This window comes from Falco peregrinus, chromosome 13 (genome assembly GCF_023634155.1).
Source record: "Falco peregrinus isolate bFalPer1 chromosome 13, bFalPer1.pri, whole genome shotgun sequence".
NCBI classification, from domain to species: domain Eukaryota; kingdom Metazoa; phylum Chordata; class Aves; order Falconiformes; family Falconidae; genus Falco; species Falco peregrinus.
Window position 1 is genome coordinate 13,509,707 of NC_073733.1, and position 25,339 is coordinate 13,535,045.

At 40.6% G+C, this 25,339-nt stretch overlaps 1 protein-coding gene across 1 annotated transcript in view; it reads right to left on the reverse strand.

Moving 5' to 3' along the window:
• Nucleotides 1-399: 399 nt before the first annotated feature.
• TAF1 (TATA-box binding protein associated factor 1) overlaps nucleotides 400-25,339 on the reverse strand; it is a 32,491-nt gene continuing 7,551 nt past the window's right edge. The window contains exons 10-40 of the mRNA XM_055817701.1: nucleotides 24,958-25,125; nucleotides 23,264-23,391; nucleotides 23,045-23,152; nucleotides 22,029-22,202; nucleotides 21,752-21,925; nucleotides 21,563-21,667; nucleotides 20,014-20,214; nucleotides 18,977-19,118; nucleotides 18,085-18,215; nucleotides 17,457-17,537; nucleotides 16,895-17,044; nucleotides 16,614-16,733; nucleotides 16,266-16,441; nucleotides 15,301-15,542; nucleotides 13,864-14,077; nucleotides 13,424-13,589; nucleotides 13,043-13,254; nucleotides 12,701-12,809; nucleotides 12,402-12,500; nucleotides 11,516-11,693; nucleotides 10,065-10,132; nucleotides 9,573-9,695; nucleotides 8,659-8,751; nucleotides 8,499-8,583; nucleotides 7,914-7,981; nucleotides 7,718-7,834; nucleotides 4,746-4,871; nucleotides 3,361-3,459; nucleotides 2,924-3,074; nucleotides 1,951-2,128; nucleotides 400-858 (exon numbers count right to left, since the gene is read on the reverse strand). Coding sequence (XP_055673676.1) covers nucleotides 642-858; nucleotides 1,951-2,128; nucleotides 2,924-3,074; nucleotides 3,361-3,459; nucleotides 4,746-4,871; nucleotides 7,718-7,834; nucleotides 7,914-7,981; nucleotides 8,499-8,583; nucleotides 8,659-8,751; nucleotides 9,573-9,695; nucleotides 10,065-10,132; nucleotides 11,516-11,693; nucleotides 12,402-12,500; nucleotides 12,701-12,809; nucleotides 13,043-13,254; nucleotides 13,424-13,589; nucleotides 13,864-14,077; nucleotides 15,301-15,542; nucleotides 16,266-16,441; nucleotides 16,614-16,733; nucleotides 16,895-17,044; nucleotides 17,457-17,537; nucleotides 18,085-18,215; nucleotides 18,977-19,118; nucleotides 20,014-20,214; nucleotides 21,563-21,667; nucleotides 21,752-21,925; nucleotides 22,029-22,202; nucleotides 23,045-23,152; nucleotides 23,264-23,391; nucleotides 24,958-25,125 — 4,403 coding nt within the window. The 3' untranslated portion in view covers nucleotides 400-641. The remainder of the gene's footprint in view (nucleotides 859-1,950; nucleotides 2,129-2,923; nucleotides 3,075-3,360; nucleotides 3,460-4,745; nucleotides 4,872-7,717; nucleotides 7,835-7,913; nucleotides 7,982-8,498; nucleotides 8,584-8,658; nucleotides 8,752-9,572; nucleotides 9,696-10,064; nucleotides 10,133-11,515; nucleotides 11,694-12,401; nucleotides 12,501-12,700; nucleotides 12,810-13,042; nucleotides 13,255-13,423; nucleotides 13,590-13,863; nucleotides 14,078-15,300; nucleotides 15,543-16,265; nucleotides 16,442-16,613; nucleotides 16,734-16,894; nucleotides 17,045-17,456; nucleotides 17,538-18,084; nucleotides 18,216-18,976; nucleotides 19,119-20,013; nucleotides 20,215-21,562; nucleotides 21,668-21,751; nucleotides 21,926-22,028; nucleotides 22,203-23,044; nucleotides 23,153-23,263; nucleotides 23,392-24,957; nucleotides 25,126-25,339) is intronic.

Below are 25,339 nucleotides of genomic sequence, written 5' to 3' on the forward strand. Positions count from 1 at the left end.
GCGAAGCCCCGCGGCTGCGCGTGCTTTCCCGGTGACAGCGCGAGGGCTCCCCTGTGACTAACGAGCCTTCCCGCAGCCTCCGATTACCGGGTTCCTCATGCAGGGGGCCGGCTGCACGTTACAACGGAAATCAACCTAAAAGCAGGGCAGCCGGTGCCCGAAGCTTTCCCAGCAGTTCGGCAATTCCCAAACGCACCCCAGGGCGAGGCCTCGGCCGCTGCCTCCAGTGCCCTGCTCCCAGCGAAAACCGGCCCTTCGTGAAATGAAAATTGTTCCACAGTTGTTTATCGACGGCAGCATTTTTTTCCCCTGACAGACAGGCGTGTATGCCACCAGGCCTGTATTTATGAGAAATTATTTTACATCTATTAAGACCAAAGAACACCACACAAATCATCATCCAGATTCTGGGACTAGCACAGGCTATGACGACCCGCAGCTTCAGCAGGGCATGCTTGCCTAAAGCTTATTTTTCACCATTTACTCAGTCACATAACATGTTTTAAAACCAATTATAATAGTATATACACAATCTACTTCTTGTTAACAGTCCACGCTACACTGTTCCGTACACCAAACCGGGACAAGGGAAACGCAGGAGCCCAGAGCGGCCCAGGACACCGCCATCTCGGGAAAGGGCGTTATTCATCCGAGTCCAGGTCGCTGTCTCCTGCAATGGAATGGAAGTCCTCACTGTCTTCCTCATCTTCAGACAGATGGACCTGACTTAATACGCTTGGCCCACAGCGCTGCTGTTCTTCCTCTTCCTCCTCTTCCGAGACCTCATACCCTCCGATACTGCTGAAACTAGTATCCCTTGTGTTGGATTTTGGGTCTGGCTCTTCATAGCTGCCGTAACTACAAGAAAGAAGAAATATATTATCTATTAATTATACTATCAAATATTCGAATCAGCTGCTGATACTGACAATTCTGTATTTAACTCCTGTAAAAGTTCCCTGGCTTGAAGTCCTTGTGGAACACTCGGAGCCACTGTGCACTTCAATTCTGTCAATGGCCAGCTTTTTAAAATAGAAAAAAACCCAAACACCCAGCTCTCCTGATGAAACAATTGCCTACTAGCATCCTCATTGCGCTCTGATATACTCAGGTGAGGAGAAACAGATTGCTCCAGCACCTTCCATCTGTCACCTTTACTGCAGACAGAAAGGCAGACAGCTCATTCTCATCATCTTCTCTAGCATTTTCTGCTGGCTATCACCAAGGTACTGGACTGGACCAAGCATTTGTCTGACCCAGCAGAGCTATCTGTACAATAATTTATTAAACAAACATCAATAATAGCATTAAGGGACAGAATTACACAAGTTGAAAAATAACAGAGAATCTAATGCTAATACTCTATATAACGGCCAGAGAAGGAAGAGTAGGTCAGTATTCCCTCAAGTGAATGCAAACTAAAAATGCAAAATAAAGCTGATATTGCTGTACTTGTAATTTTCTAATAATGGAACTCCTTCCAAAATACAGACTATGCATATTCCTATCCTTTTGGATTTCAACTAAGCAGTCTCCTTTCAAGTAAGGAAATGTTTATTCTTAGAGAAAAAAACCAAAAACCATGAAGTTGATCAGCTAAATCATCTTGCAACTTCAAAGGCATCTTGTACTTTCTGAAACACCTATAAAAACCTTTACTGGTCCTGCCTTCCAAAATCACTATGTACAGGAAGTCTACCTACAAGAAAGAACTTTTTTACTTCAACACTTTCATTAGTGAAAATCTAAAAGCAAAAACAAGTTTCTGTCGATAGGAAGTACATTGCAATTATGGTAATAATGGTTGCAGCAATAAAAACAATGACAAAATAACAGAAAAGAAAAAATGTGAAATATTCTTCAGCTTTCTATGATAAACACTTCAAAATCTTTAAGAGAAGGGATTTTGTTTTGAAAAATAATTTTAACAAGATTCTCAGCTGTAATTACCTGATATTACTGTCCTCCATAACATGAGATGTCTCCCCACCATCTCCTTCATATGACATCATGCTCTCTTCATTGTCCATGCCCATTCGTGTGTTCTCTTGAAGAACATGAGGTTGCTTAGGTCTCACTGCATTGGGCTCCACATCTGAGTCGCTGCCACTCTCACTCAGTTGGATAGCTGTGTGATAAGCCAACATTTGGTCACAAATCGAAAGTTTTGTTCTGTCAGTTACATACCTGTTGTCTTTGCTTAAAGGCTATATATAATATTGACTGTAAGGAATGTACACAAAGTAGTGTCTCCACAAGGTAGCAGAAGGGGTATTTGGGATGTGATGCCACTTACTGAATACTCAGTTCTGATGCTATTCCAAAGCAATCTCATTACCACCATTACTCAAAGAGGCCTTATTTGCTTGTCTACTCTGAATAATTCCTCCTTGTTCCCCCCTAATGACTTTCAGAAGCCATCACTAAATGCCACTATAAGCTTTTCTGCACGGCCAGTTTTTTAGTAAAATGGGGAAACACTGTGAAGAACCTCCAGACACCTCTTAACAGTTCTCTATAACACCGACCACTGTTTCACATCAAAATAAATGTTGTGCTTTTACTAAGCAGCTCATTCCTGGCTCTGCACACCAAATCATAGTCCCCGACATTTCAGAACCATTTGCAGTTTCACTTTATGAAATACAGTTGATCAGATCTTGTCTTAACTCAGCTTTCTTTTGTGTCCATGCTTACAGCACTCTTACTCCACTTTGGTTTCAGTTCCATTTATGTTTATCCAGTTTTCTCATATTGCCCTTTGGTGTCTCTTCTTTTTTTGACTACTAGACCACCTGGCCTATATATCCCAATTATGTTCTATTCTCTCTACTGCATGTTTTTGTGATGGAAGCATGAGAAGATTAGCTGGGTTTGTGAACAACCAGTTCCTATTCAACCTTTTATAAAAAAGGACACCTACATGAGAAAGGATTATCTCCCTCTTCATCACTCCCATCATCATCATCTTCTCCATCAGACATGAGCAAATCTTCATAGAGGACACTGGCCTGCGGCTGCTGGGCTGATCCTTCTTCTTCATCAGCAAGGTCACCATCTGCATCTTCAACTTCCTAGGTGACAGAGAACAGGGCTAGTGAAGATCAAAGAACATAGAAACTACTGCTGCCATTTCTAGCACATGCCTATTATTTATCACACTGTTCATTCTGAAGCGTTCGCTTATTTCATAATGCTAACATTTTAAAACTACATTTAAGAGTCTAGCTGTCACTACGCATACTGCTGTGTTTCAGGGTGGCAGACGTAGCAGACAACCCTTATACTATGGAGACTTCTACCACAAGTATGCAAGTCAACACGTAGACTGTTGGCTGGGATTTCTGTAAATATACTCACTGGGGCTGGAGTCTTAGGTTTCCCATCATCATCCTCATCAAACCCTTCAATATCTACGTCAGAGTCTTCCTCGCCCAGCCTACCTCGCCCCTGGCGTGTCTGAATGGAGAACACAAAGAGTAATACCATTGAGGAAGGCACCATTGGACATATATCAAAGGGTATGACTGACATCTGGACCACAATGATGAGTGTGGGAGTACAGGGGCGGAAAGACAAAAAGAAAAGTAGCACTCTCAGAGCAAGGATCCTTCCTCTCTTTATTCCAAGATCAGAGAGCACACAGTCTCCACACACTTTTATCCTGATGTGTTCATCCTTGAAAAGGGAATCTCCAGCCTTACAGCACCAAGAGTTCTTTGCTTACCTAGCCATTTCTGGAAAATACCACTAGGTCTCAAAAAGTGCTTATTTTCACAAAATATTTTAAAAGCAGACATCAGTTTCCACTAAATCTTCTCCTGCTCTTCTCTCTCATATCCTTCTCTCAACCACTGTGAGTCCAAGGTAGAGAGGACATGCAGATTCTGTCCCAAACACTACAAATTGAAAGTCTGTAGAAAGCTTGAAGGCTTCCAAATCTAGAAGGCATTCTCAAAGCTACAGCCAGCCACAATAATAGACAGAACTGTTCATATTCAGTCTCTGTTTGGATTGCTCAGAACAGCTCTCACCAGTATTTCTGATACCACTTTCAGTCTTGTGGCCCTCCTCACCTTCTTCCTCCTCCTGGGAATTTATTTTCATGGTTATATTACTGCATCTCCTTCTGCTTTTCCCTCTCCTCCAAGATTTTTTTAAAATTTATTTTTACAGAATAAAGAATAAGAAAAAATACTCTGTGGTTACTGTAACAAGTTACTGTAACCTGTCGCCTTTTTTTTGTTTTCTTTTACAACTATAAGGTATCTACAGTGGCAACCATCTCTTCCCTAGGTGTTTGTAGAGCTTCTAATCATCACTGGATGTGACCATAATAATCTAATTATCTTCTTCCAAATCTGTAGAATATACTTCACCATTTCCCTATTCAGAATCAACAAGGGATTGCATATTAGCCCGTTGTAGCATGAGTCACCAGGTTTTCTACTCCCAGAAGTAGTGAAGCAAACAAATATCTGGCCTTAGGCAGATTCTTCTGCAGCTTTTGATTCTCTGTTCTTTGTTTTGCAGTGTCTCAATTCCCAGTGCTCTTTAATTTTTTCCTTTTCCCTCAAAGCAGTCAAAATGAAGGAAATTGTGTAACTTTTGAAATGGATTCTCTTCTCTGCTTGGGAAAACTGCTGATCTTTGTCACCTGTTTCCTACAAAGTAACTGCCTCCTTTCAGTAATTTGCTTATACAACCCAACTCTCCAACCACATGAAAAAATGGAGGATTCTGACCTGAGTTCCTCGCTTCTCTGGGGTAGTGATGGGAGTGTCCATAGCAGACAAATTGCTCTCATCTTGATAGACTGAAGCATCATGTGACATACTGAGGGAAGTGCTGGTATCATACAAATCAGGTGGCTAAAGTATATGTAGAAACAGGAGACATAACATTCTCAGACACTGGACTGAGACTAGAACAGTATCTTGAGAGGCAAGACTGGGATTTCAGGACAAAATGCATTTTTGGGCATGGCGTTTATATTTTTAAACCCTGTTTAATCAAAATAAGCTATTTATTCTTAAAGAACAAACATGGTAAAATGCAATGGATCACAACCTCATGTTTGGTTTGCCAAACAGCAGATTTCAAAGTAGAAGTCAGTACTTCTATACAGTGCAATCCTACAGAGGCCAAAATCGTAAATGGACTCCAAAAGGATTAGATAGATTCATAAAGAACAGGCCTCTCTGCAACTCATAAATACAATGGTCCAGATGCAACACCAGTTTAAGGTGCCTGAACAGCCAATTGCCAGAAGCAGAGAGGCTTCACTGTAAGAAGGATCACTGTACGTTTGCATCCACTTACTTCTGGTCCCTGCCAGAGACAGAATACCTGATTACATTAACCTTTGGTTTGACTCAGCATGGCCCTTTTCCATTCCTACAATGGAAATGGTGGTGTAACCACAATGCTGCTATCAGAACTGGGAAAAGTCTATCGCATATGAAATAGCAAAGCTTCAACTTTCAATCAATTCTATGTAAATCACTGTCTCAAGAGTCCCTAAAGCTGACAAAAGCAAGAAAAAAGGGAGGTTTGGATAAAATGTTCTAAAAGCCAATCTGTAGCTTGCATGCCATTTCACCTCTGAAGAGATAATGAGGAACTACAGGTTAGGATTTTGATAAGATGCCCTTACAATACACAGTTTATGTATCATAACAATCCTGAAAGTGTTATGAGCAGTAGCGATACTGTTTAAAATAGTCAAAACAGGCTGCCTAAGAATTTAAGCAGACAGGTAAACCACAGGCAGCCTTCCACTTGCTGGATTTGGTTTTTATACCCTGGAGTGGAGTCCAACTCCTGAAGACACATACAGGGAGATAAATATTAGTCATCACAACTGCATTTGAAATAAAGGGAACTAAAGCCAAGCAACCATCACCAGACCTGCCTATCTGTGACAAATTTGGGAGTGTGGGAAGCAGGAGTGTACCTCCAGCCAAGAAGCAGAGAGAAAGCGTGGCCTTCAGATGAGGAGAAGCTCAGGATGCTGTCTCCTTTAGCAAGCACAGAGAAGGAGCAGACAACTAGTAGGCAGTTCACTGCTCAGGCCTCTTTTCCTTTATCCTGATCATCAACTTCGACAAAAAATCAGAACAGGTAATAGAACTCTTGGGAAGGCAACCGCCAGATAGAAGAATGACATTTTTGTACCTCGTTCTCTGAGGTATTGGGATCATCCTTGCCTCCATCTAATATTCCTTGAAATGTGTCAATAGATAGTTTCAACAACTGATCTCCAAAGATTCCCTTGCAGCCCGCCACTTCCCATTGCCTGGAAGGTCTTTTTGCATGATACTGAGCTTCAGTATTCCCACCCCATTGAATTCAATCATCATTCCCAGCAAGTTTTTTCTAGCTTCCTAAAATGCTACATTTTGGGGTGTTTTTTTGTGGGGAGACATGGAAGGAGGGTGTTAAAATATTGCCCTACAATTGTTTGTAGCCTGCTATCCTGGCTCCAGCCATGTAATCTTTGTATACTTATTGCCTAAACAAAATTTTCTGTTAAAAATAATCTTTGTAAGTTCTAAAATAGATCCTGAACTTCAAGCCCCTCTTTTCTGTTCTGACTTTACTAAAATTCAATGCAACTTTCCAGATGTAATCACACCAGACTTGCACAGAATAAAAAAAATTATTGATCTACAGTTGGGATGAAAAACTGCAAAGGAAGCTTTGCTCTGTCTTTCTACACTGGGTATACAACAACTGAATTTTAATCATTCAGTTACTGGTAGAGAGATCTTTCCTAAGGCTTATGAACTTCAACAGTTTTTCCAAATAAACAGAAGGCAGATCTCAGACACTAGGATGACATTCCTTGAACCATTACATAATTTATCAGGCAAATTCCAATGGCAATTTTATTTTTCAGGAATGAACTTGTCATTCCTGATTAAAATTTTTTACTGATGTTTTTAAAAACCACCACACAGACAAAAGCAAGAGGAATCATTATCAACAGCAACAAAAGGTCTAAATAGCTTATAAAACTTTGTCAAACTGTAAACACCAAAAAAGCAGTCTGTCATACAATCTCCACTATGAATTATGCTTTCAACTTGGTCTATAATCCATACAAAGTAACTGACACACAAAATTGTCTGCTATAAAATAGTAATGAAGAGTAAAAAACGTTATTTCCATTAGAACCAAAATAAAGAAATGTAAAGAATCCCAGCAAAGAATGCAGAGGAGTCATACTTTGCTGACCATATTAGGCAATTTCTTTGCTCATAGCAATAAGCCTTTTCAACAACGCCCCCACCAAACAGGTCTCTGGCTTCTCCTCAGCACTACAGTATTGATGGTTTTTCCTCATGTTTTCCTTACCTTTTCACTGCTTTGCTTTCTGAGGGTTTCTAACTGCTACACTTGCACAGTCCTTGAATTTCTAACCAACATTCAGTTGTACCTGACTGAACGCTACAAGCTCATCTTGAGATCAGTTTTGCAAGTAGCTTGGGAAATTACTTTCTTTGTCTTAGGCAGCTCACTCTCAGAAGCATCATAACTGCTTCTCATATTTATCCTTAAAAAATAGCTGTTAGCACACCATCCAACAAGATACTCTACTAAAAGACAAACTGCAGACAGATGGAGAACAGTAAACAAACAGGCACCTCTAGAACAACCATACAGGAGATTGAAACCAAAAGAATGGAAGTGAAAACTTAGCTTGGTCACTTGCCTGTGGAGTGTAGGGACCAGGGGTCATAGGATCAAGACTTTCCAGATCTGCCTCCTCTAGCGCTGCTTCCTTAGCAGTAGAGATGTCTCTCTCAAGTTGAGTCAGGTGCTCATCATACTAAGAACAAAGAAGCTTACTGAGGTTGCAGAACAGAAAATTAAAACAGAAAAATATGGCAGCAGAGTTGTCCACATACCTCAGCTAAAGTCTGATAACAGATGTTTACAATCTCCTGGGCTGTTTTTGTGTACTGACTGTCTGGCCCTGTGGTAAGAAACAAATCTCTTTATGCATTCTGACATTTGCTCAGTTCCAGCTACTGAGACAGAAAGACAGGTTTCGGTTACGTAGCTCTCATGACACAGATCCCTAAATCCCAACACATTCTGATCTAAGGAGAAAGATAAAGCAGGGTTCACATCCAACTAGCAAAGAGTAACCAGTTTGTTCCAGCATTAAAAATACGATTTAGGAGATGGGAAGTTTGTACCCTGTCAATCTCAAGGAAATTCCCAGAAACAAGTCACTGAATGAGAAATGCACACTGAACAAGTAGAAAATCCTCCCCAAATGTAACTGCCCCACTCTGCACAAGATGGTAAATAAAGCACCATATGGCAATGAAAACATCACTGTTTAAGCACCTCTTTTTCTCAGCAGGAATGGAAAACAATCAAGCTCAGGATTCACAGCTTCAGGCTTTCACAGCAGTACAGAACATGTCCCTAGATCTATTTATTTAAGTACAGAAGGCAGCTGAAGCCTTAGTTTCACAACCTACCATTGTACTTAATGCTGTTGGCCAGGATGAGGTTAACATCATCCAGGAAAGTCTCTCTGTTCTGGTATTTGTGTTTGGAGATATTCTGGAAGAGATCATCACCCAGTAAGTAATCAAATCTAAACATCTCTCAAGTAGCTGCTCAGTTCAAGCTACATACCTTGCGGATAGTCTCCAGATCCATTGGATTAGCTATCACCTTGTAATAATCAGGAACAAACTTTTTGTTAACTGGATGATGAAAGGGCCAAGACTGAAGGAAAGAAAACAGAGAAGTTTAGAAAGCTTCTGTGTAGAAATTTTTACAGTTTCAGCTACAATTGTCATAAAGCAAGTCATATATACACCAATTTAACAGTTCATCATGGTGTGACAGCACAGACATAAAAAACCCTCTAAAATCTGTTTCTAAACATAGAAATGAGAACTTGGTGACAACAGAGAATGGAACCAAGAAAGTTTTCAAAAGGACAGGCATTAAGTCCTCTCTCATTCAGTCTAACCACTACAGACTCTTGTTGCTTACTCCATTTAGATAAAATGCACTTTATAGATGAGTGACACTGAAGTCCTTATCTGTGCAGTTTTATTTGGTAAGCTTAAAAGTCTGGGTTTTTTTAATACTAATGAACTAGTACAACAGAGGGTAAACCTGATCAATTAGAAATCAGCTGCTGTTTCATTTGCACCCGAGAACTGCACCTTTTCAGAGTGCTTCCAGTTCTACCAGTGCAAATGCTCTAAGCAGCTGGAGAAGAGTATGTTTTATAATGTCCATGCTTAATGAAAACCAGTGACTTCATACTAATGGGAGGTTGATACAGGCACTATTCAGGAGTGAGAGCAGCAGGAAAAAAACCTGGAACCCAGACTTCACTTCTGGACCTTTGCTCCAGTGAGAAGGGGGTGAGTGTGCCAGTCAGAAAATGACAGGCCAGCTCCCTAGCAGAGCACTTTTTTTTTTTTTTTTTTTTTTTTTTGGTAGTACACTAACAACCACAATGTAAATGCACAGTCACAGGACCATAATCACCACGTTTTACACATCATACACACTCTACTCAAGCTACATACATCTGGAACTGCCATCATCTTTTGAGTGACAATGTTATCCAAAATGAAGGAAAATGCCACTTGATCATCATCATCCAGGAGGGGATTAATTGCTTTTTCTAACCGAGCGAGTTTATCTTCCTTCTGCAATAAAAGTAAGGAACATCAGTGGCTGACCCCAGATTAATAACTGTTAATATCAGGATACTCTCTCCTAAAGAGACTCCCATTCACCTTTTAATGTAGACATTTGTAAATAAGGGGGGATAATAGCCTAGATATAAGCCTACATACAAGATGAAGTAACTAGAGTAACAAATGAGCATCTATTTTTTGAGAAAGTCTCCAACATTTAAAACTGTAAAAATCAAATACACCCTGGGGCGCAGGGAATGAGTTCCCTTATTCTTCCACTGTATTTTGCATGCTCATGTCCTCTATCCTCAAACTCCTCAACCACCCCTGACCATCCCTCCTCTTCCACTCTGATCACAACTCATTCGCAAGACTTGCCTCTTTCAGCTTTTCATCACACAGGTCCAGCATGGACTGAGATATCTGTGTCAGTGAGTGCTTTGGCCCTGCAAACACACAGCAAGTACAGTGAGATACTCCAGCCTGATTAAAAAGGCCAATTATGTCACAGTGTGACTTAACCTTTACTCCTAAAGCATCACTGATTATACTCCTAGTGCAGCTGGGAGTATATCCTCAGTATATTCTCAATACACACAGTTACTATATTTTAGTATGGATTTTATATGAGAAAAGGTTAATTGTAGCAAATATTCATACTTCTGTTACACATTCTGTTAGGGTTTGGAAACCCTATGGGAAAGCAGCTGTGCCTGTGAAAGACTGGCCTCTAAGTCCTCCACCTTTGCCAAACTTCCAGAATATGTCAGGAAATTTCTGATTCCTTCACTAAATCCAGTCAGTGAAGCAGAACTGCTAAGGAAGACAAGATGGGCATTTAAGGAATATTCAGAAAACCACAGCTTTAAATAATTTCACGATTCCTCAGACATGGAAACAAGTATTTGCAAAAGAACTATGAAAAAAAAATCTCATTTATTGGGATAAAACAGGGACTTAGCTGTCCAAATAATAAAAGAAGCACTAAAGGCACAAAAACAGTGAAGTCAGTGTCACCCCAAATGCTGCACAGCCCACAGAGATTCAAAGCAGCTGTGAGGGGTTTTTTTATCTGTCAAATGAATACTTTTTGGACAAAGACCTTTCTGTCAGCAGTCAGAATACAGCTGACCTATAGTTGCTCAATGAATCAGCACTTTTCCCTAGCAGATGCACGCTCTGCTGCAGAATCTATGGGGTTTTTTTTGGTTTTCAGACTAGCTTTCTGACCTTCCCAAATGGGGAAAAACATTGCGACTAAGAACCAAAATATGCAAAGTCATTACAGTAAACTCTACTCAAAGCTGCATGCTCCAAGGCAACAGCTTCAGAAGGTGTGAACAATTCCTATTTGTACTGAAAGAACCACTAACGCATAATGTAAAGAAATTAAGTTCAGAAGCATCTCCCCACCAATCCATGTCTGAAAGCAAAAAGGAAGGACACTCATTACTAAATCTACTGAAAATGTTTTGCTTAGCTTCACGCTACATGAAGGGGATATGCAGAACTTTGCTTCGGTGCAGTTTGAATTAATACATGCAACGGTGTCTTCAATCATCAATAGGTGCATAATTGAACTTCAGTTACAACATCACAGTCATCACTTATTGTTAAATGCTGGAGTCCACTTTCTTATTTATGAATTAGGTCATTAACATTAACATAATCTTTCAGGTATATCTGGAAAAATATACATTTATTGCTGCCAGCTGACAGTGAATTTATTCTGCTTTTCAGTTGCTTTCATTATTTCTAGAAGATGTACAGCTCACACGTGTACAATGTATTAGCAGAAACACAGATCCCTTGTGATATTAATGGCCTACCATTGTATGTTGCACTGTTCTTAACAATTAGTTCCAGATGTTCTCTGAACTCTTCTCGGGATGGGTACTGCCGCTTCCGAACATTTTCACGCAGGGTCTGTAAATCCATGGGACGAGTAATGATCTTATAATAATCTTTGACAACTTTTGGATTTACAGGTGTATGAAAGGGGTATGTCTGAGGAGGAAAAAAAAAAAAATGCTTATTAACACAGTACTAGCAAAGCTAATCTTAGTTTAACTTCCACAATTGAATAGGTACTAACATACAAAACCTTTATACAATCAGTTCCTTAACTGCACCAGGGAAATATGATATGCTCAGACCCACAGTAGCTATCACTTTCCTCTACAAAATATTATTTAATACCATTATAAGAAGAAAAATCTCACAAAGAATTCTCAGATGTTATGCCACACAAAAGTCAGGAAACTAACTTTCAATTCTCATTTCAACTCAAATCTTGCATTTAATCTTTTGATTTTGTAAGTTCCTAGTAAAATCTGGTCAGAAACAGTGACGTACACAATTTTCTCCAGTGCCACATACATAAAAGTATGCCACATTGCCACATCGAGTGTTATGCATCTTTTTCTGGTTTTGTTGGGGGGAAAAAAAAAAAAAATCACATCCCAAGCTTTGAATATGTATCCATACAGAACTATTCAACAGTATTTTCTGATATGGACATTTTCATCTCAAAAAGATTCTGAGCTGAGATAGTTTATGAAATAATGCATACAAACTATGTGCAGGGCAGGAGAAAAGGGGTGGCACACCACTTATCTCAGAAAAGCCCAGCCTAATTTTGGTGTCTGCAACGTATAACCTACTTCAGCCATATTGCTTAAGACCCAGGTTTTTGGTCTCATAGCTCAAGCTTACATTAGGAAGATCCCTTATGTCATTGATGATGCCCTCCAAGATGGATGACAGCGTCACCATGGGATCTGTTCGCCGTCGGTGGATAGATTTATGAGGACGCTAAAAAAATGAAGAGATAGAAAAATTAAGGCAGTTCCAAGATATTTACCCACAGAAATTCTAGGCAATTGAGTTTATTAATTTCCTGGGCAGGTATCTGCGTTGCATGCAGAAGATGCACAGGAGCAACAAAGAAACTGGCCGGTTGGTACAAACAGAAATAGAGATGCTGCAATCAGCTCAGTAACACCTTCACTCACATTCAGATAATCACAGTGAATGGTTGTCCCTACTCGCCGCTTCTTCTTTGGAGGAAGTTGCTGTTTAGGAAACTTCAGAACCAGGGATTTCCTGCGAACCTCATCCGCACTAGGTAAAAACAAAGAGGCGTAATACTTTCTCCAGCCCTCTTGTGAATTGAGACCAGTATAGGCTCTGGTCCCATCTGTCGTAATACCAAATACACAATCAAAGTACTGTAGTAATAGTCTATGTAAAGCCCTGTCACTTTATTCCTGGGATTAATATACATATGAGTATTCTGCACTAAGCTCTAAACTGTTTTTCTTACTACCCATCAGTATCTCTGCTTCTTCCCTCACCTCTCAATCAGTTGTTTTCCCAGGACAATTTTTGTTCCTTCTACTTTGATGAGTTCTTCATTATCATTGTGAATTACTGTTTTTTCCAGCTCTTCCTCCTGCTCCTCTGTCATTGCAACAGGATTAGAAGGTGGGGCATTTGTTTGGTAGTAAAGAGGGCAGAACTTATTAGTCCTCATATGGCCAATTGCACCACATGCTCCACATTTTAGCTGCAAAAATATAAGAAAGATGACAGATCAGAATTCATACATAGGCTCCTAGTTTAGATGCCAAGTATCATTTAAATCCCCTAGTCAGACCTTTAGTACATCACTAGAACAGAAAACTTATCCAAATACCCAAGACCCGTTAGCATGCGTTACATATGGGTATGCTTACTTTCAAGTCTGGACGCTCTTTCATTTTCTTGGGCTTCTTTTCTGGAGGGCCCTTGAGTTTCTCTTTTTCTTGGTTCCGTTTTAACCGCCGTAATTGTTCCTGGATCCTGCGCCGCTCCTTCCGCATTTCCTCACGGTGCTGTTCGTCAAATAGAGCAAACTTTCGTCTGGGGGGGGGGGGGGGGGGGTGGGAAGGGGGGGGGTGAGAAAAAACACACAAGTTTTTCATCTGAGTTGTTGACTTGCCAGGTATTCTTATGCCAAGTCAATCACTGCACAAAATTCACAATACCCCCCTAAATGGACAGCCATTAAATCTCTCTCTACACAATTACAGTGCCGGGCTTCTACACTCAATTCTGCATTTCTACATATTGCCAACAGAATGAAATAGTCTACAGGCAAAGTTAAAAAGAAAAAAATAAATCATACAAGTCTTACATAAACTCTTCATCCTTGGTGGTCCGTATTCGGCAGTAGGCATCAATAACAGCTGGCTTCCGAACTGTCTCACACCTCACATATTCCTTCCCATCTTCATCTCTAAATGTGCGATAGATTTTGAGGCGGCGGCCAGTGGCAGAGGAATTCAGGCTGGTAACAGATGCAGTGTCATCATCTTTGTGAGAGTTTGCTGAGGCTCCTGAAGCTGATGCTACAAGAGAGTGTTTTATTTACTTCTAATTTCTTTCATACTGTAGAAACATCAGTTTAAATACAGCAGATAGTTTTGGCTTAAAAACTTCCAAGACACAAATTCAAGAAAACCTAAGCTATAAAAGTTTTTCCCGTGCTTGTTCTCCCATCAAGACTTATATCAGCCTGAAAGGAAGGTAAACTACTGAATTATCCACATGGATTATAAAACCAGAAGGAACAGCTACAGTCAACAAGGACCCGCAGGTGTCTAAGTGCAAGCACCCAGGGAACTGCAACATGGCCTTGCAGACTGCTTGTCGTTCCAGTGGTTTTGTTCATAGGTGTGGAGATCTGGCAGAAACTGCAGGCCAGCAATTATCCAGTCCTCCAACTACTATTAAGACCAGTGATCTAGCCTTGTCTCACATGACCAGGATCTTTCTAGTGCCATCCATAATTTTGGTTGAGAGTTTTTGTTCAAAAGAACACTGGATATCTTTTCATAAGGCAACAATCATCAGCAAATCTTCCACGTATCCCTTGCTAAATTATTCCAGTAATTATTTAATTAGTGATTTATTCCCAGTCTGGGTTTCCAACAGCAACAATACCATTGACCCAGGTGCAGCACAGCTCAGCTTTGCTCATACACATGCAACAAGTAACAGCGGTCATGAGAACAGTCATACAGACAGAAGTTCATTCACAGGTCAAACACTTCCACCTGCCAGTTAGGGATACATCAAGTTCTCTGTCGGAATGCACTTAAAATAAGCTTGCCTCCAGGAGATTCAAATCTGGCAGCTGCCCAATTACCTCCCAAACACACTGCTGTGAGCCTATATATTGTGCCTATCTGTTTCACATACACAGCTGTGCTCACACACAAGATCCAATTAGATTACCATAAGCTGGTTGCAGGAACTATTTGTGAACACATCTTGAGAAAACTACTCAAGAACACCCAGCCTCCCCAAAAAAGAAAAGCAGCTTAAGCAACCAGCAGCAGTGAATATCTAAACAAATACCAGAGTAAGTTGATAGTTCAAAATAAGCAAAGAAAACACTTTAAATGCATTTTCAGCCAGTAACTGCTCAGGAAAAGGAAGAAGCCCCAATATGCATGCCTAAACATTCTCCCTGTAAGGAATCCACACTTCCCTCTGAAAAGGCCAGATCAGCACACTTTGTAGCCTGACACAAAGTTCTGAATGCCTTCTGATGGTTGCAATTACTTACACAGCCCCTTTTTGTCTCTCCTGTCCTTTTTGCCCCTCTCTTTGTCATTGCCACTGTCTTCTCCCAGAAGCATCCTTTGCAATTCCTTTCGTTCCTGCTCTTCTCTTTCCCGGGAGAGCTGAGAACTAGTTTTCTTGTTCTGTAACATATTCTCAATATTCTTTCCCATTTCTTCAAAGTCACTGTCTTCAGCTGAGCTGCTATCTGTGTCTGTTGACAGGATCTCTGTGGATTCCAGAACCCTGAAAGGAGTCACCTTGAAAGTCAGTCAGTCCCCCCACACACAAAAAAAATGAGCCTGTTACCTTCCCAGAAATACAAAGGTTAAAATGACAGAAAGGTTTGAAAATTAATGTTGCAAATCACTACTATAAGAACAGGCATAATATATGCCCTTCTCAGTCCTCCTGTAATCCCCATGTCCAAAAGATCAATTGTTCCAAGCCAATATTCTCCAACAAGTTGATTTTTTTGTCAACAACAGTACTATATTCCCTCTCCACTCTCAGGTCTTGGGCCAGAACAAGGAATAATACATCAGTTATGACAGGTCTAAAGAGTGTGACAGAGAATTGGTAGCTGCTACCCAAGACAGAGATTGCAAACTGCTGTTAATGAAACGAACAACAAAAAAAAAAAAACCACACAGACAGACAGACAGGAAATAGGGTGGTGAACTACTGATCTGTGGAACGGTGGAACACCTCATGCCATTATACATGGCAGACTATGCAACTCATTCTACCCTTCCAAAAGGTCTATGACAGGAAGACACTAAGACTAACCCATACGTTTCTAGTAACAGCTGAAGTCTCCTTCCTCAGTGCTGTTATTTTGTTGGCCCAACCAGGTGAATCAAGACCTGTATCACTACATATCAGTGAGTTCCAGGCATACACAGCTCTGGACTTGTCACGTTGGGACAAGGTGGGGTTCAAGTCTGTAAACATCAGATAAGAACTTACTTATTCTGTAAATCAAAGATGCGCTGACACTCTTCTTTGTATCTCTCCTGATGCTCTGCTACAGAAAACCGAGACCCACGTGCAAATTTGCTCATAGGACCTTCACCTGAACGAGCCTGCTCTGTAGACATTGTACGTACAACATCAATCACTTCCCATCGGGACAGCTTCTTTATCTGGAAAGAGGAAGACCGACTAGAAATTACTTTAGAGACATACAACTGAGGTAGCTGACCTTCAACTCCTTTCCACACAAATCAGAGTAGAAACATATACATCCTTTCTACCATCAGCTACTGAATCTGTTAGTGAAGAGAACTGTGTAACCTGCTCCAGATTCATGCTCACCTCCTCTTCAGGCACGCCAAATTTACGCAGAAGCTGTTTGGCATTTTTGAGAGAAAGTCGGCGCAGATCAGCATCTGTCCCAGTCACTGTCTTTTTCACTGGCTGAGGTTCTTTATCATCCTGTTCAGAGAAAGATGCAGCCTATTAATGTCATCACATAACAGTCTTTCGCAGGCTCATCTTCTGACATTTTCTGTTTTGGCTGCCCCACATTTACTCCATTTCTCCCACATGACTTCGCAGTTCTCGCTCCTTGTCCAACCCAACCTTGGGAACTATACCTTCTGCTGAGTTGGTTTGTTTGGAATCTTCACATAAGAAAATCCTTCACCACAACCGGTAGGATCTGCTACACCAGTTACTTCTAGGAGGCACTTGCCCTTCATAGCAGCAATGAAGGCTCGCGTGGTGTTCCATGGAGCTGTACGCACCTGCCAGCAAGCAAAGAAACACACCCTCACAATCCTGCTACAACAGAGGAGAATTCCAAGCTTTTTATTTTGGATTCTTCCAATCATACTGAGAACTTTTCAATTGACATGAGGATGAATTCCACTTCTTGATTCTTGAGCTGCTCTGATAAAACCTCTATGAAGAACCAAGGTGCTAGGTAACTCATAAAAATGCATTTAAGGCAAAAAGCCTAGTCCTGAAAGGACCTGACAAGAAGGATCCCCAAACACAGGCATACGCTTGGCAGCAGAGTTCCTGGGAAAGTCACAAGAACATATGATCTACTGAATCCTACTTTAAATACGTCCTTTAAATACAAAGACCTCGTTTCTCTCCTGCCATGCAGATTTATATATTAGCATTCATGCTCATGCATCGCTCTGACAGTACCTCATCATCAATCTTCATTTGGAAATCCTCTTCATTCTCCTCTTCTGGTGCAAAGAAGGATTTCTCCCCATAACCTGCATCCTGCAGAGAAGTATTAGGAAAAAATGAGAACCCTAAGTCTTAAAAAGGTTACTGGACAGAGAACTAGAAGCATATCATGAATATCCTGTGGAGACTGATGCTGAACAAGCATAATTCCACAGACAGTTGTTTGCAAGATTCACTGTTACCCACAGTATCACAGATGTCAAACTGCCCGGTATTTTGTCAAACTCCGTAACTAAATAGTGCACTCAACTTCAAAAAAATAACCGGCCGCTCTCACAGCCACATACTCGTTACTTTCTGCTGTAGAGCTCCAGGTAGAAACGTACGCCTTTCTTGTACCTTCCCTTTGCTACCTTTGAGCATAGCTAATTCAAAACCTAAATAATAGGTGGTAAGAATATAACAGCTTTCTTTAAGAACTTAGCTCCCATTTTATGCAACAGCAAGTCACCCAGTAGTCAAGAGTCTGATTTGCCTACTTTATAGCAAAATTAGCTTCAGGCAGAAGGTGTTACCTAGCCTCACCCTTCACAGAACTACTTGTCAGTAACCTGCCTTATAGCCTACAAGGAGCTTTTACCTTCAGTCGCTGCTCAGCCGCAATCATGCTGTAATATGCACAGCACTGTTCTGGTGATACCATTGCTCTGATCTCTTCCTCTGTTGGCAATCTGAAATCTGGCTTTAAAACCCACCAATTTGAGTCCATCCCTGAAAAATGCACAGATCCAACACTGAGTAGTTTCCCACAAATATCGGATGCCATCATAATCCTATTTCAAGATTTGGTACCCTGCTGCAATGCTAGCAAAAGGAGCAAGTATGACAAAACCATGACACTCAGACCACTAAAACTGATAGGTTTTTAATTCTACATTTGTCTAAATCAACGCCTCCTAACTCAGCACCTGTTCCATCAGCAAGCCCTCATGCATCCATGCTCATTCAATGTAAAAAGTACATTCCAAAAGCATTTAATCCACCTTCAGTTCCTCACCTCAAACTGCTTTTCCCTGTGGCTAGCCTAAAAACCTTTGTATTACCACCTGTTTATTATTCTGTGTATACAAAAATCAGAACTCAGGCTCTCAAAGCATTATTGCACTATTACACTCATGAAGATGGGCCAAGCTTTTGCTGGCATCACGCAACACAGCCATACACAGAGGGAAGGGAATGTGTATGTGTCAGTGTCATTCTTTTAAAGTAACAATGTAAGTCATTGCCCGAAAGGTTATAAAAAAAAAATATATGTCTAAACTATAGCCATTTCTCACCATCAAGCACACTTGTGCCAGAAGAAATTGCATGTTTATAAAAACTGGAACAAACCTGCCATCAGATTACATTTCAGTTCTTCACACAGATGTTTATAATGGTTTATAAGGAGGAGATGTTGCCTCCTCCTGCTGCGTCTGGAACTCCCAAGAGCAGCAAAGAAAGGCTACCTGCCACATAAAATCTTTTAATACCTGTACGTTTGAAATCAGCACAAAGCTTTAGCCGCTTTCGGATGCTACTCTCCGAGTGTGAGGGAAAGGCCTTCTTTATATCCTCCATGCGAATTCTCCGAGGACGGTCTCTGCTTTTCCAGAAGAGGCGATAGATAAACACCTATAAAACAAGACTCATTTGTGATGTTCAAAGAAAGAATACAACAAACATGCAAAGACATTACAGACAATGCTGTTTCTAGTGACTACTTCAGAATTCCTACTTAAAACCCATTGTTCTTAAAATAAATTTACTTAGTAAAGTTTTCCAAGCTACACATCCACTTCAGGTTCAGCTGCTTCCAAGAATGAGACATGGAAAAAATATTTGCCTTGAAATTGTGTATTATCCTATTAGAAATGTTCATGCTTTGGTAAAGAAACTTGAACTTTGGGAATGGCAGGGATTTTCCTGCTCTGCAAACACCTCTTGAATTATAACTTTGAATTAAACTGTCAGTAAATTACTAGAAATTTTCTCCCAAAATCTAAATTTGGAAATATTTATTTGAACGGTCACTGACAGTCCCAAAGCTTAACTATCTCAAAATCTAGGAAATGAACAAAGATGTATAAAGCAACTCTAATTCTATGCTGTGTAGTAGGACTGTGCTAAGGCTCCTTAACTGCCTCTTAGTAACCCATGTAACTGTAATTTTATACAGCATACCCACTTCAAAGTTCATTCTAATTTCTTCAGTTTCCTACACTTTTATATAATTTTATAACCTTTTATTTTGGCTAATAAAAAGCCTCTATCGTATACTTATGAGGTAGGATGCAAATAAACAGAAGGAGCATGCTATAAATTGTTGATTAAACAACAATCAAAATGGTCTGTATGGTTAACATCCAACTCTTGCAGCACTCTCACAACCAAAAAACCCAAAACCCAAACAAACAAACAAACAAAAGGGAGCCATAGCAGGGCAATGCTGCCTGTATGAGGCCTGTGCCTACTCCATGTGCTTCCTCCAAAGACCCCTCAGATCCCCAAACTGTTTCTTACAACATACCTGCAGAAAATCTCTGATATGAGTGTTAGCTCGTTTAGAGTTGGGACCAGGTACTTCATAAAGTGGGCACTCCTGACCAACTACAAAAATATCCACTAATTCTCGAACATAATAGCCTTGTCGTGTTCGGATAATCAGGAAATCTGTTTCAGGCATCTTATGTAAATAGATAGGGGCCCGGAAAAGGTTGTTTTCAAATGCCTAGTAAGAGAAATACAACAGTTTGAAAGTCAGGTTTTGATCAATTTTTCTGTAAGTCCATCTATAAAAAACAGTCATTTAAATGGTACACCATCATTTATATCACAAATATATGTAGATGCACAGTCAGAACATTCCTTGCTTATGCAGAGAATAACCACGGATAAAGCCCAAAAGCATAAGAAAACCTAGAACAAATGCAGAGTTTGAAGGGCTCTTTGGACTGAACCTTTAAGGAAGTACTTTAAAAAGGGACAGGAAGAACAAATATGCAGAAGAACACTATAAACCAGCCCAGGACACTCGCACAGTCTGGGCATGGGAGAAGGCAACAGAAACAAGGGCTGAAGACTTTGCTCAGGAAAGGAGGTTGTAAGAACCTAACCAGAAAAGCAGAGAGCAGCAGAGTTCAGCATTTAAAGGTAATACTACACTAGACTGAGTGGAACTGGAAAGACCATCTTCTAGAAACGCTTTTTTCTCCACCTGTAGGGCTTCCACAAGCCTTACCCACTGCTACTCGCCCACACTACCCTCATCCACATTGCAAAGCTTTCCCTGAGATGGCCCTGTCCTCACTTCAAGCTTTCCAGAAGTCCTGTTTTAACCATGATGAAGTCTTCTTAGGCTTGAACAATTAGCATTGTCAGTTCTGTCATGAATCTCTAATATCAGCATTCACCCCTTTTTTCCTGTGGGGCAGCATGGACAGAATTATTGCTGCAGCAAGAGCAGCTAGCATTAACTGAAATAAATTTATTTTTACATTTATAATGGATTTTGTAACCAGGTGGTCCTTACAACACTCTTATTTCCTCTCACTATCACAACTGTATGTATTTCAACAACAGATAAAGGCTCAAAAAAGCAGGAATCTACACACCTGACTAGTAACTGGTAGACTATCCAGTAGACAACTAGCAGTGCATTTCTCAGAAAGTACACATAAGGTTTTGCTAACACATCCTGGACCATGACAAATCCATGTTTTCTATCCATGTTTCCTATTTACTGAGCTCACCAACATTCAAGCAGCTTTAGCCTTCCACGGAGTCCTCTGTAATAGTATCGCTAATGCCATTACAAAGCAAAGCAGCAAATATTCACTTCCTGCAATTCCTGTAATTCCTACAACAATTTTAAAAAACATACTACAGAGATTATTTAAATAAAAAAAAAGCCAACAAGTGAATTATTATCAGTAAACAGAGAGACTTAAACTGGAAATGAAACAGAATCTGTTTTTTTGGAAGCCAGGCATTATTTGTGATTCAATAAACAGGGCACGAAACATTTGCCTATTACTCCACATTCAACTTTGCTATCTTCTTGTGCTTGCTTTTCTCACCTGCAGTAACTGGCCTGGATGCAGAGAACCCAGGAACGGAGAAGTGTGACAATAAACAGTCTCACCATATTTACAATCTGGAGCTCCCGGATCTTTGCCAGGTTTCTGCAATGTGCAACAAACGTGCAGTTAGCACTCAGTGAAAGGCAGAAGAAAATCACTGTCCAACAGCAAAACCTGCGTACTCACCCTTTTGTAATAATTCTTGATCTTTGTTGCCATGCCAACCTGCATCATTAAAGGGGCATTTTCCTCACTGTATTCAGCAAGGATGAGATCCCCATCCTTGCCAGTTAGGTCCTGTGGTGTGCGCATGAAGAACATTTCACCCCCGCCAGAAGCCTGACGCTCCTGCTCTCTCATCTGTGCCAGTCAAAAGACGGAGTTAGGAAAACAGCACATCAAACAGACCTGCTGTGCAAATGGAGCCACAACAGACATCAGATACAGAGAAAAGTAACTGTACCTTGGCTTTCTTTTTTATATGCTTCAGCAGGGGTTGCACAGCGTGGGGCCCTGGCTGGGACAAGGCACCAAAAGAGTATTTCTTCAAGGGAGGCCGATGAAATTGTCGGAGCTTCATAGGACCCATATGGGTGGGAAAGAATGGCTGGCGAAGCTCCACTGCTGGGATAGAGTGCTAATACAGGAACAAAACGTGTATTAAGAACAACACCTATCACCTCAAAACCAAGAGCATCCTTCTATCCCGCTAACCCTTACATAACAGAACCTAGTAATATTTTTAGGTCTGCTAGCAGTAACACTAGTGCATTGAAATTCACTTGTTATCATACACGTTGCCTTCTGACAGAACGTGCTTAGGTCCATATATAGATCTTTCCTTTCTGTACAGAGGCAACTTTAATTTTACTGTTTCAAATGGTACCCAATGAGAGGTTGTTTTTATTAACTAGAAGCATGCAAAGCCATTATCCTATCAGTGGGAGACAAGTGCATTGGGAATTATATATTTTTCCCATTACAGAAGCGGCTGGAATCAGATGGGGTTTTAGAAGAGGTCACTGACTATCACAACAAAGGAGGAAAAAAAGCCCTCACCTCTTCACCTAGGGCTAGTGAGCAGTAGTTCAAATTCATCATTAACTACATTATTTTGGTAACATCCAGATTAAAACACACTAATAGCAGAAGTACAGCTTCACTTCTTGACTACCTGCACCACTTTCCCCCCTTCCACTACTGCTTCAGAAAGTACTACAGAAAGAGACACCAACCAAAAGGATGGCAAGTCTGATACAGCAAGACCCAAATCTCAGTTTGATGGGGCAATCAAGAAAAGCTAGTTCAAATGCTTTTCTAATCATTTTAATTAAACATTTAAAAACTCTCTCATGAACACTTAACTGACCTGCTGTAATCTAAAGTGGTTTTCTACAGATCCTAAATCACACTCTCAACTAGAACCCACCTACCAACACACTCTAGCTCTCCCTCTATAGCAAACACTACTGTGACTACCTGAATGATGTTGCCTCCAAAGGTTCCTCGAAGTCCCTGCTGTTTGGGGTAGTAAAACTCATCATTGGAGAGGTTCCAGGGATCCTTCACCTCTGGCTGAGACATGTTCTAATTCAATTTTAAACAGAGAGAGAGGTGTCAAGAAAACCAAAAAGCCAAAAAAACCCACACTCCTTCCACATCATTCCCAACCTACAAGGTGCTAAAGCTTATGCTGACCTGCTGTGGTTCTTCCTTGATGACACCTGTTTTTCCCAACAGGATTCGACTCTTCTTTAGAGAAGATTCTTTCTTGTTTTCCTTGGACGGAGAGTTCAAAGTCATTTCTTCCTTTTCATCAGGAATTTCTAAAAACACAAGGAGTCACACTCTAAAGCACTTGTCCTAGGGTTCCCTTTCCAACACCACAACCTCCTACTGAGCTGCAGCTTGCTCCAGACATCTTAGCCTTTTTGTTCAGTTTCTGGGGTGACTATCCTCCTTCCACACTCCTCCCCCATTTTCCTTCACACAGATTAATATGAAACAAGCTCAACAAACACAGAAAATCTCCATGCTTAAATCTCTAACTTATCTTCTTCAGCAGTGAGTAAATTTGAGTGGGAGGAGGGTGACTGTGGGGATTGCTTGTGGTAACTACTACTCAACACAAAATTTACTAATAATCTAATCAGTGAAAGTACAAGAAATAGCATCTGTTCTGCCAAAGCTATTCTAAACAGTTGAGAGTCAAGGCAACAGGAGCGCCAGTACTGTTTCCCAACTACATGTATTAATAATCCTTTTCTTCCCCACATACATACAACATGAATGTGAGTCTGAAGTCAAAGATAATACAGACCTGAACCCAAAATGGATGCCTGAAAAATTCCAGGAAAGTAGCATGAATTTTAAAACTTAGCAATTTGTGAAGTAAAATTGTCACATGAGAAGCAGGGCCTACTAACATGGGCTTGGTAAACTGTATCAACGTCATGCACAGACCTCATGTCACTCTATAAGAATGGATTCACCTTTGTCACTATTTACACAAACACCTGCAATTTTGTGGTGTATTTCAGACTTGGAAAGAAAATACTGCAAGTCTACTTTCTTTACTTTAACCAAGCTCAAATCAAGAGTGATTTTCAAGGTTGCTGGCTAATACCAAAACCAAACCAATTAATAGATATAGGAATTCTTAGAACTGACCCACTTCCCTGAGGAAAGTACATGCACTCCAGACCACATGGAAGTGTAGCAAGACATGCCTATCCTTAAACTACATAAGGCTGCTTGAAGATTACCAACCCACAGATCTAAGAGAAAGTGCTGATTTTAGTGGTCCAAATCTCTCCAGCTTGTAGCAATACGCAGGGAGTACATTTAAATCAAACTCCAGGAACACTGAGCCATTTTGTAGCTTGATGTAACATAACTGCTGACAGGTATTATGCAAAGCCATTGCTCTCATGTGCCAGTACCACAGCCTGAAAGAGGCTTAACGAAATCTGCTTCCACAGGCTTTGAATACAAGCCATGCTGAGAATGGCATGGGCTAGTTTGTGGTTTACTTCTCTACCATCCCTCTTCAAACCAAAATGCATGCAAGTAAAATTAATATAATCACTTCTAAACCACACCAAGAGTCAGTTTAATTATGTTAAATTTAAGTTTCAGGGCATTAATTTTTACTCTCCTCTTACTGCTTTTAACTTGTGAGCTGAAAGTATATACCACACCATTATTGTGTTGCCATCTTCTGCTTAGACCTTTGATTACTTGCAAGTTATCTTGCAAAGCTAGAACAAAGGAACACCGTAAAGTATTGCCCCAGTCCACTTATTTCCATTACAGTCTGACCATAAATCCTTGCTTCCATTTCCACTTGTCTTTTCCCATTTGAGTACAATTTCTGGATGCCATAAACATACCTAGAATAATGTTTTCATCATTTGGATCAAGCGTTAAGACAGGGGGATCCAAGTAGGTTTCCATTGCCTGATCATCCCAGATGATACTGTCTTCCCAACGGCCGTATACTAGCTCTTCATTATCAATTGGGAAAATAGAGTACCAGGGCTTGTCTTCATCCAGGGAAACTGCAACAATCGTAAGGTAGAATCCTTAAGAGTTTTACACGCTACCTTGGCAGAAAACCATTTCACAGCTTATCCCCACATCTTATTCCCTCAACTTCCCCCATCTTTCAGGGCCTAAAGAAAACTCACCTTGGAAACAAAAAGGAAGCTGAGCCCCAAGTCTCAGTTTTACCCGTGGTTATAGATTTTGCTCCTCTGAAACACAGAGAAGCCC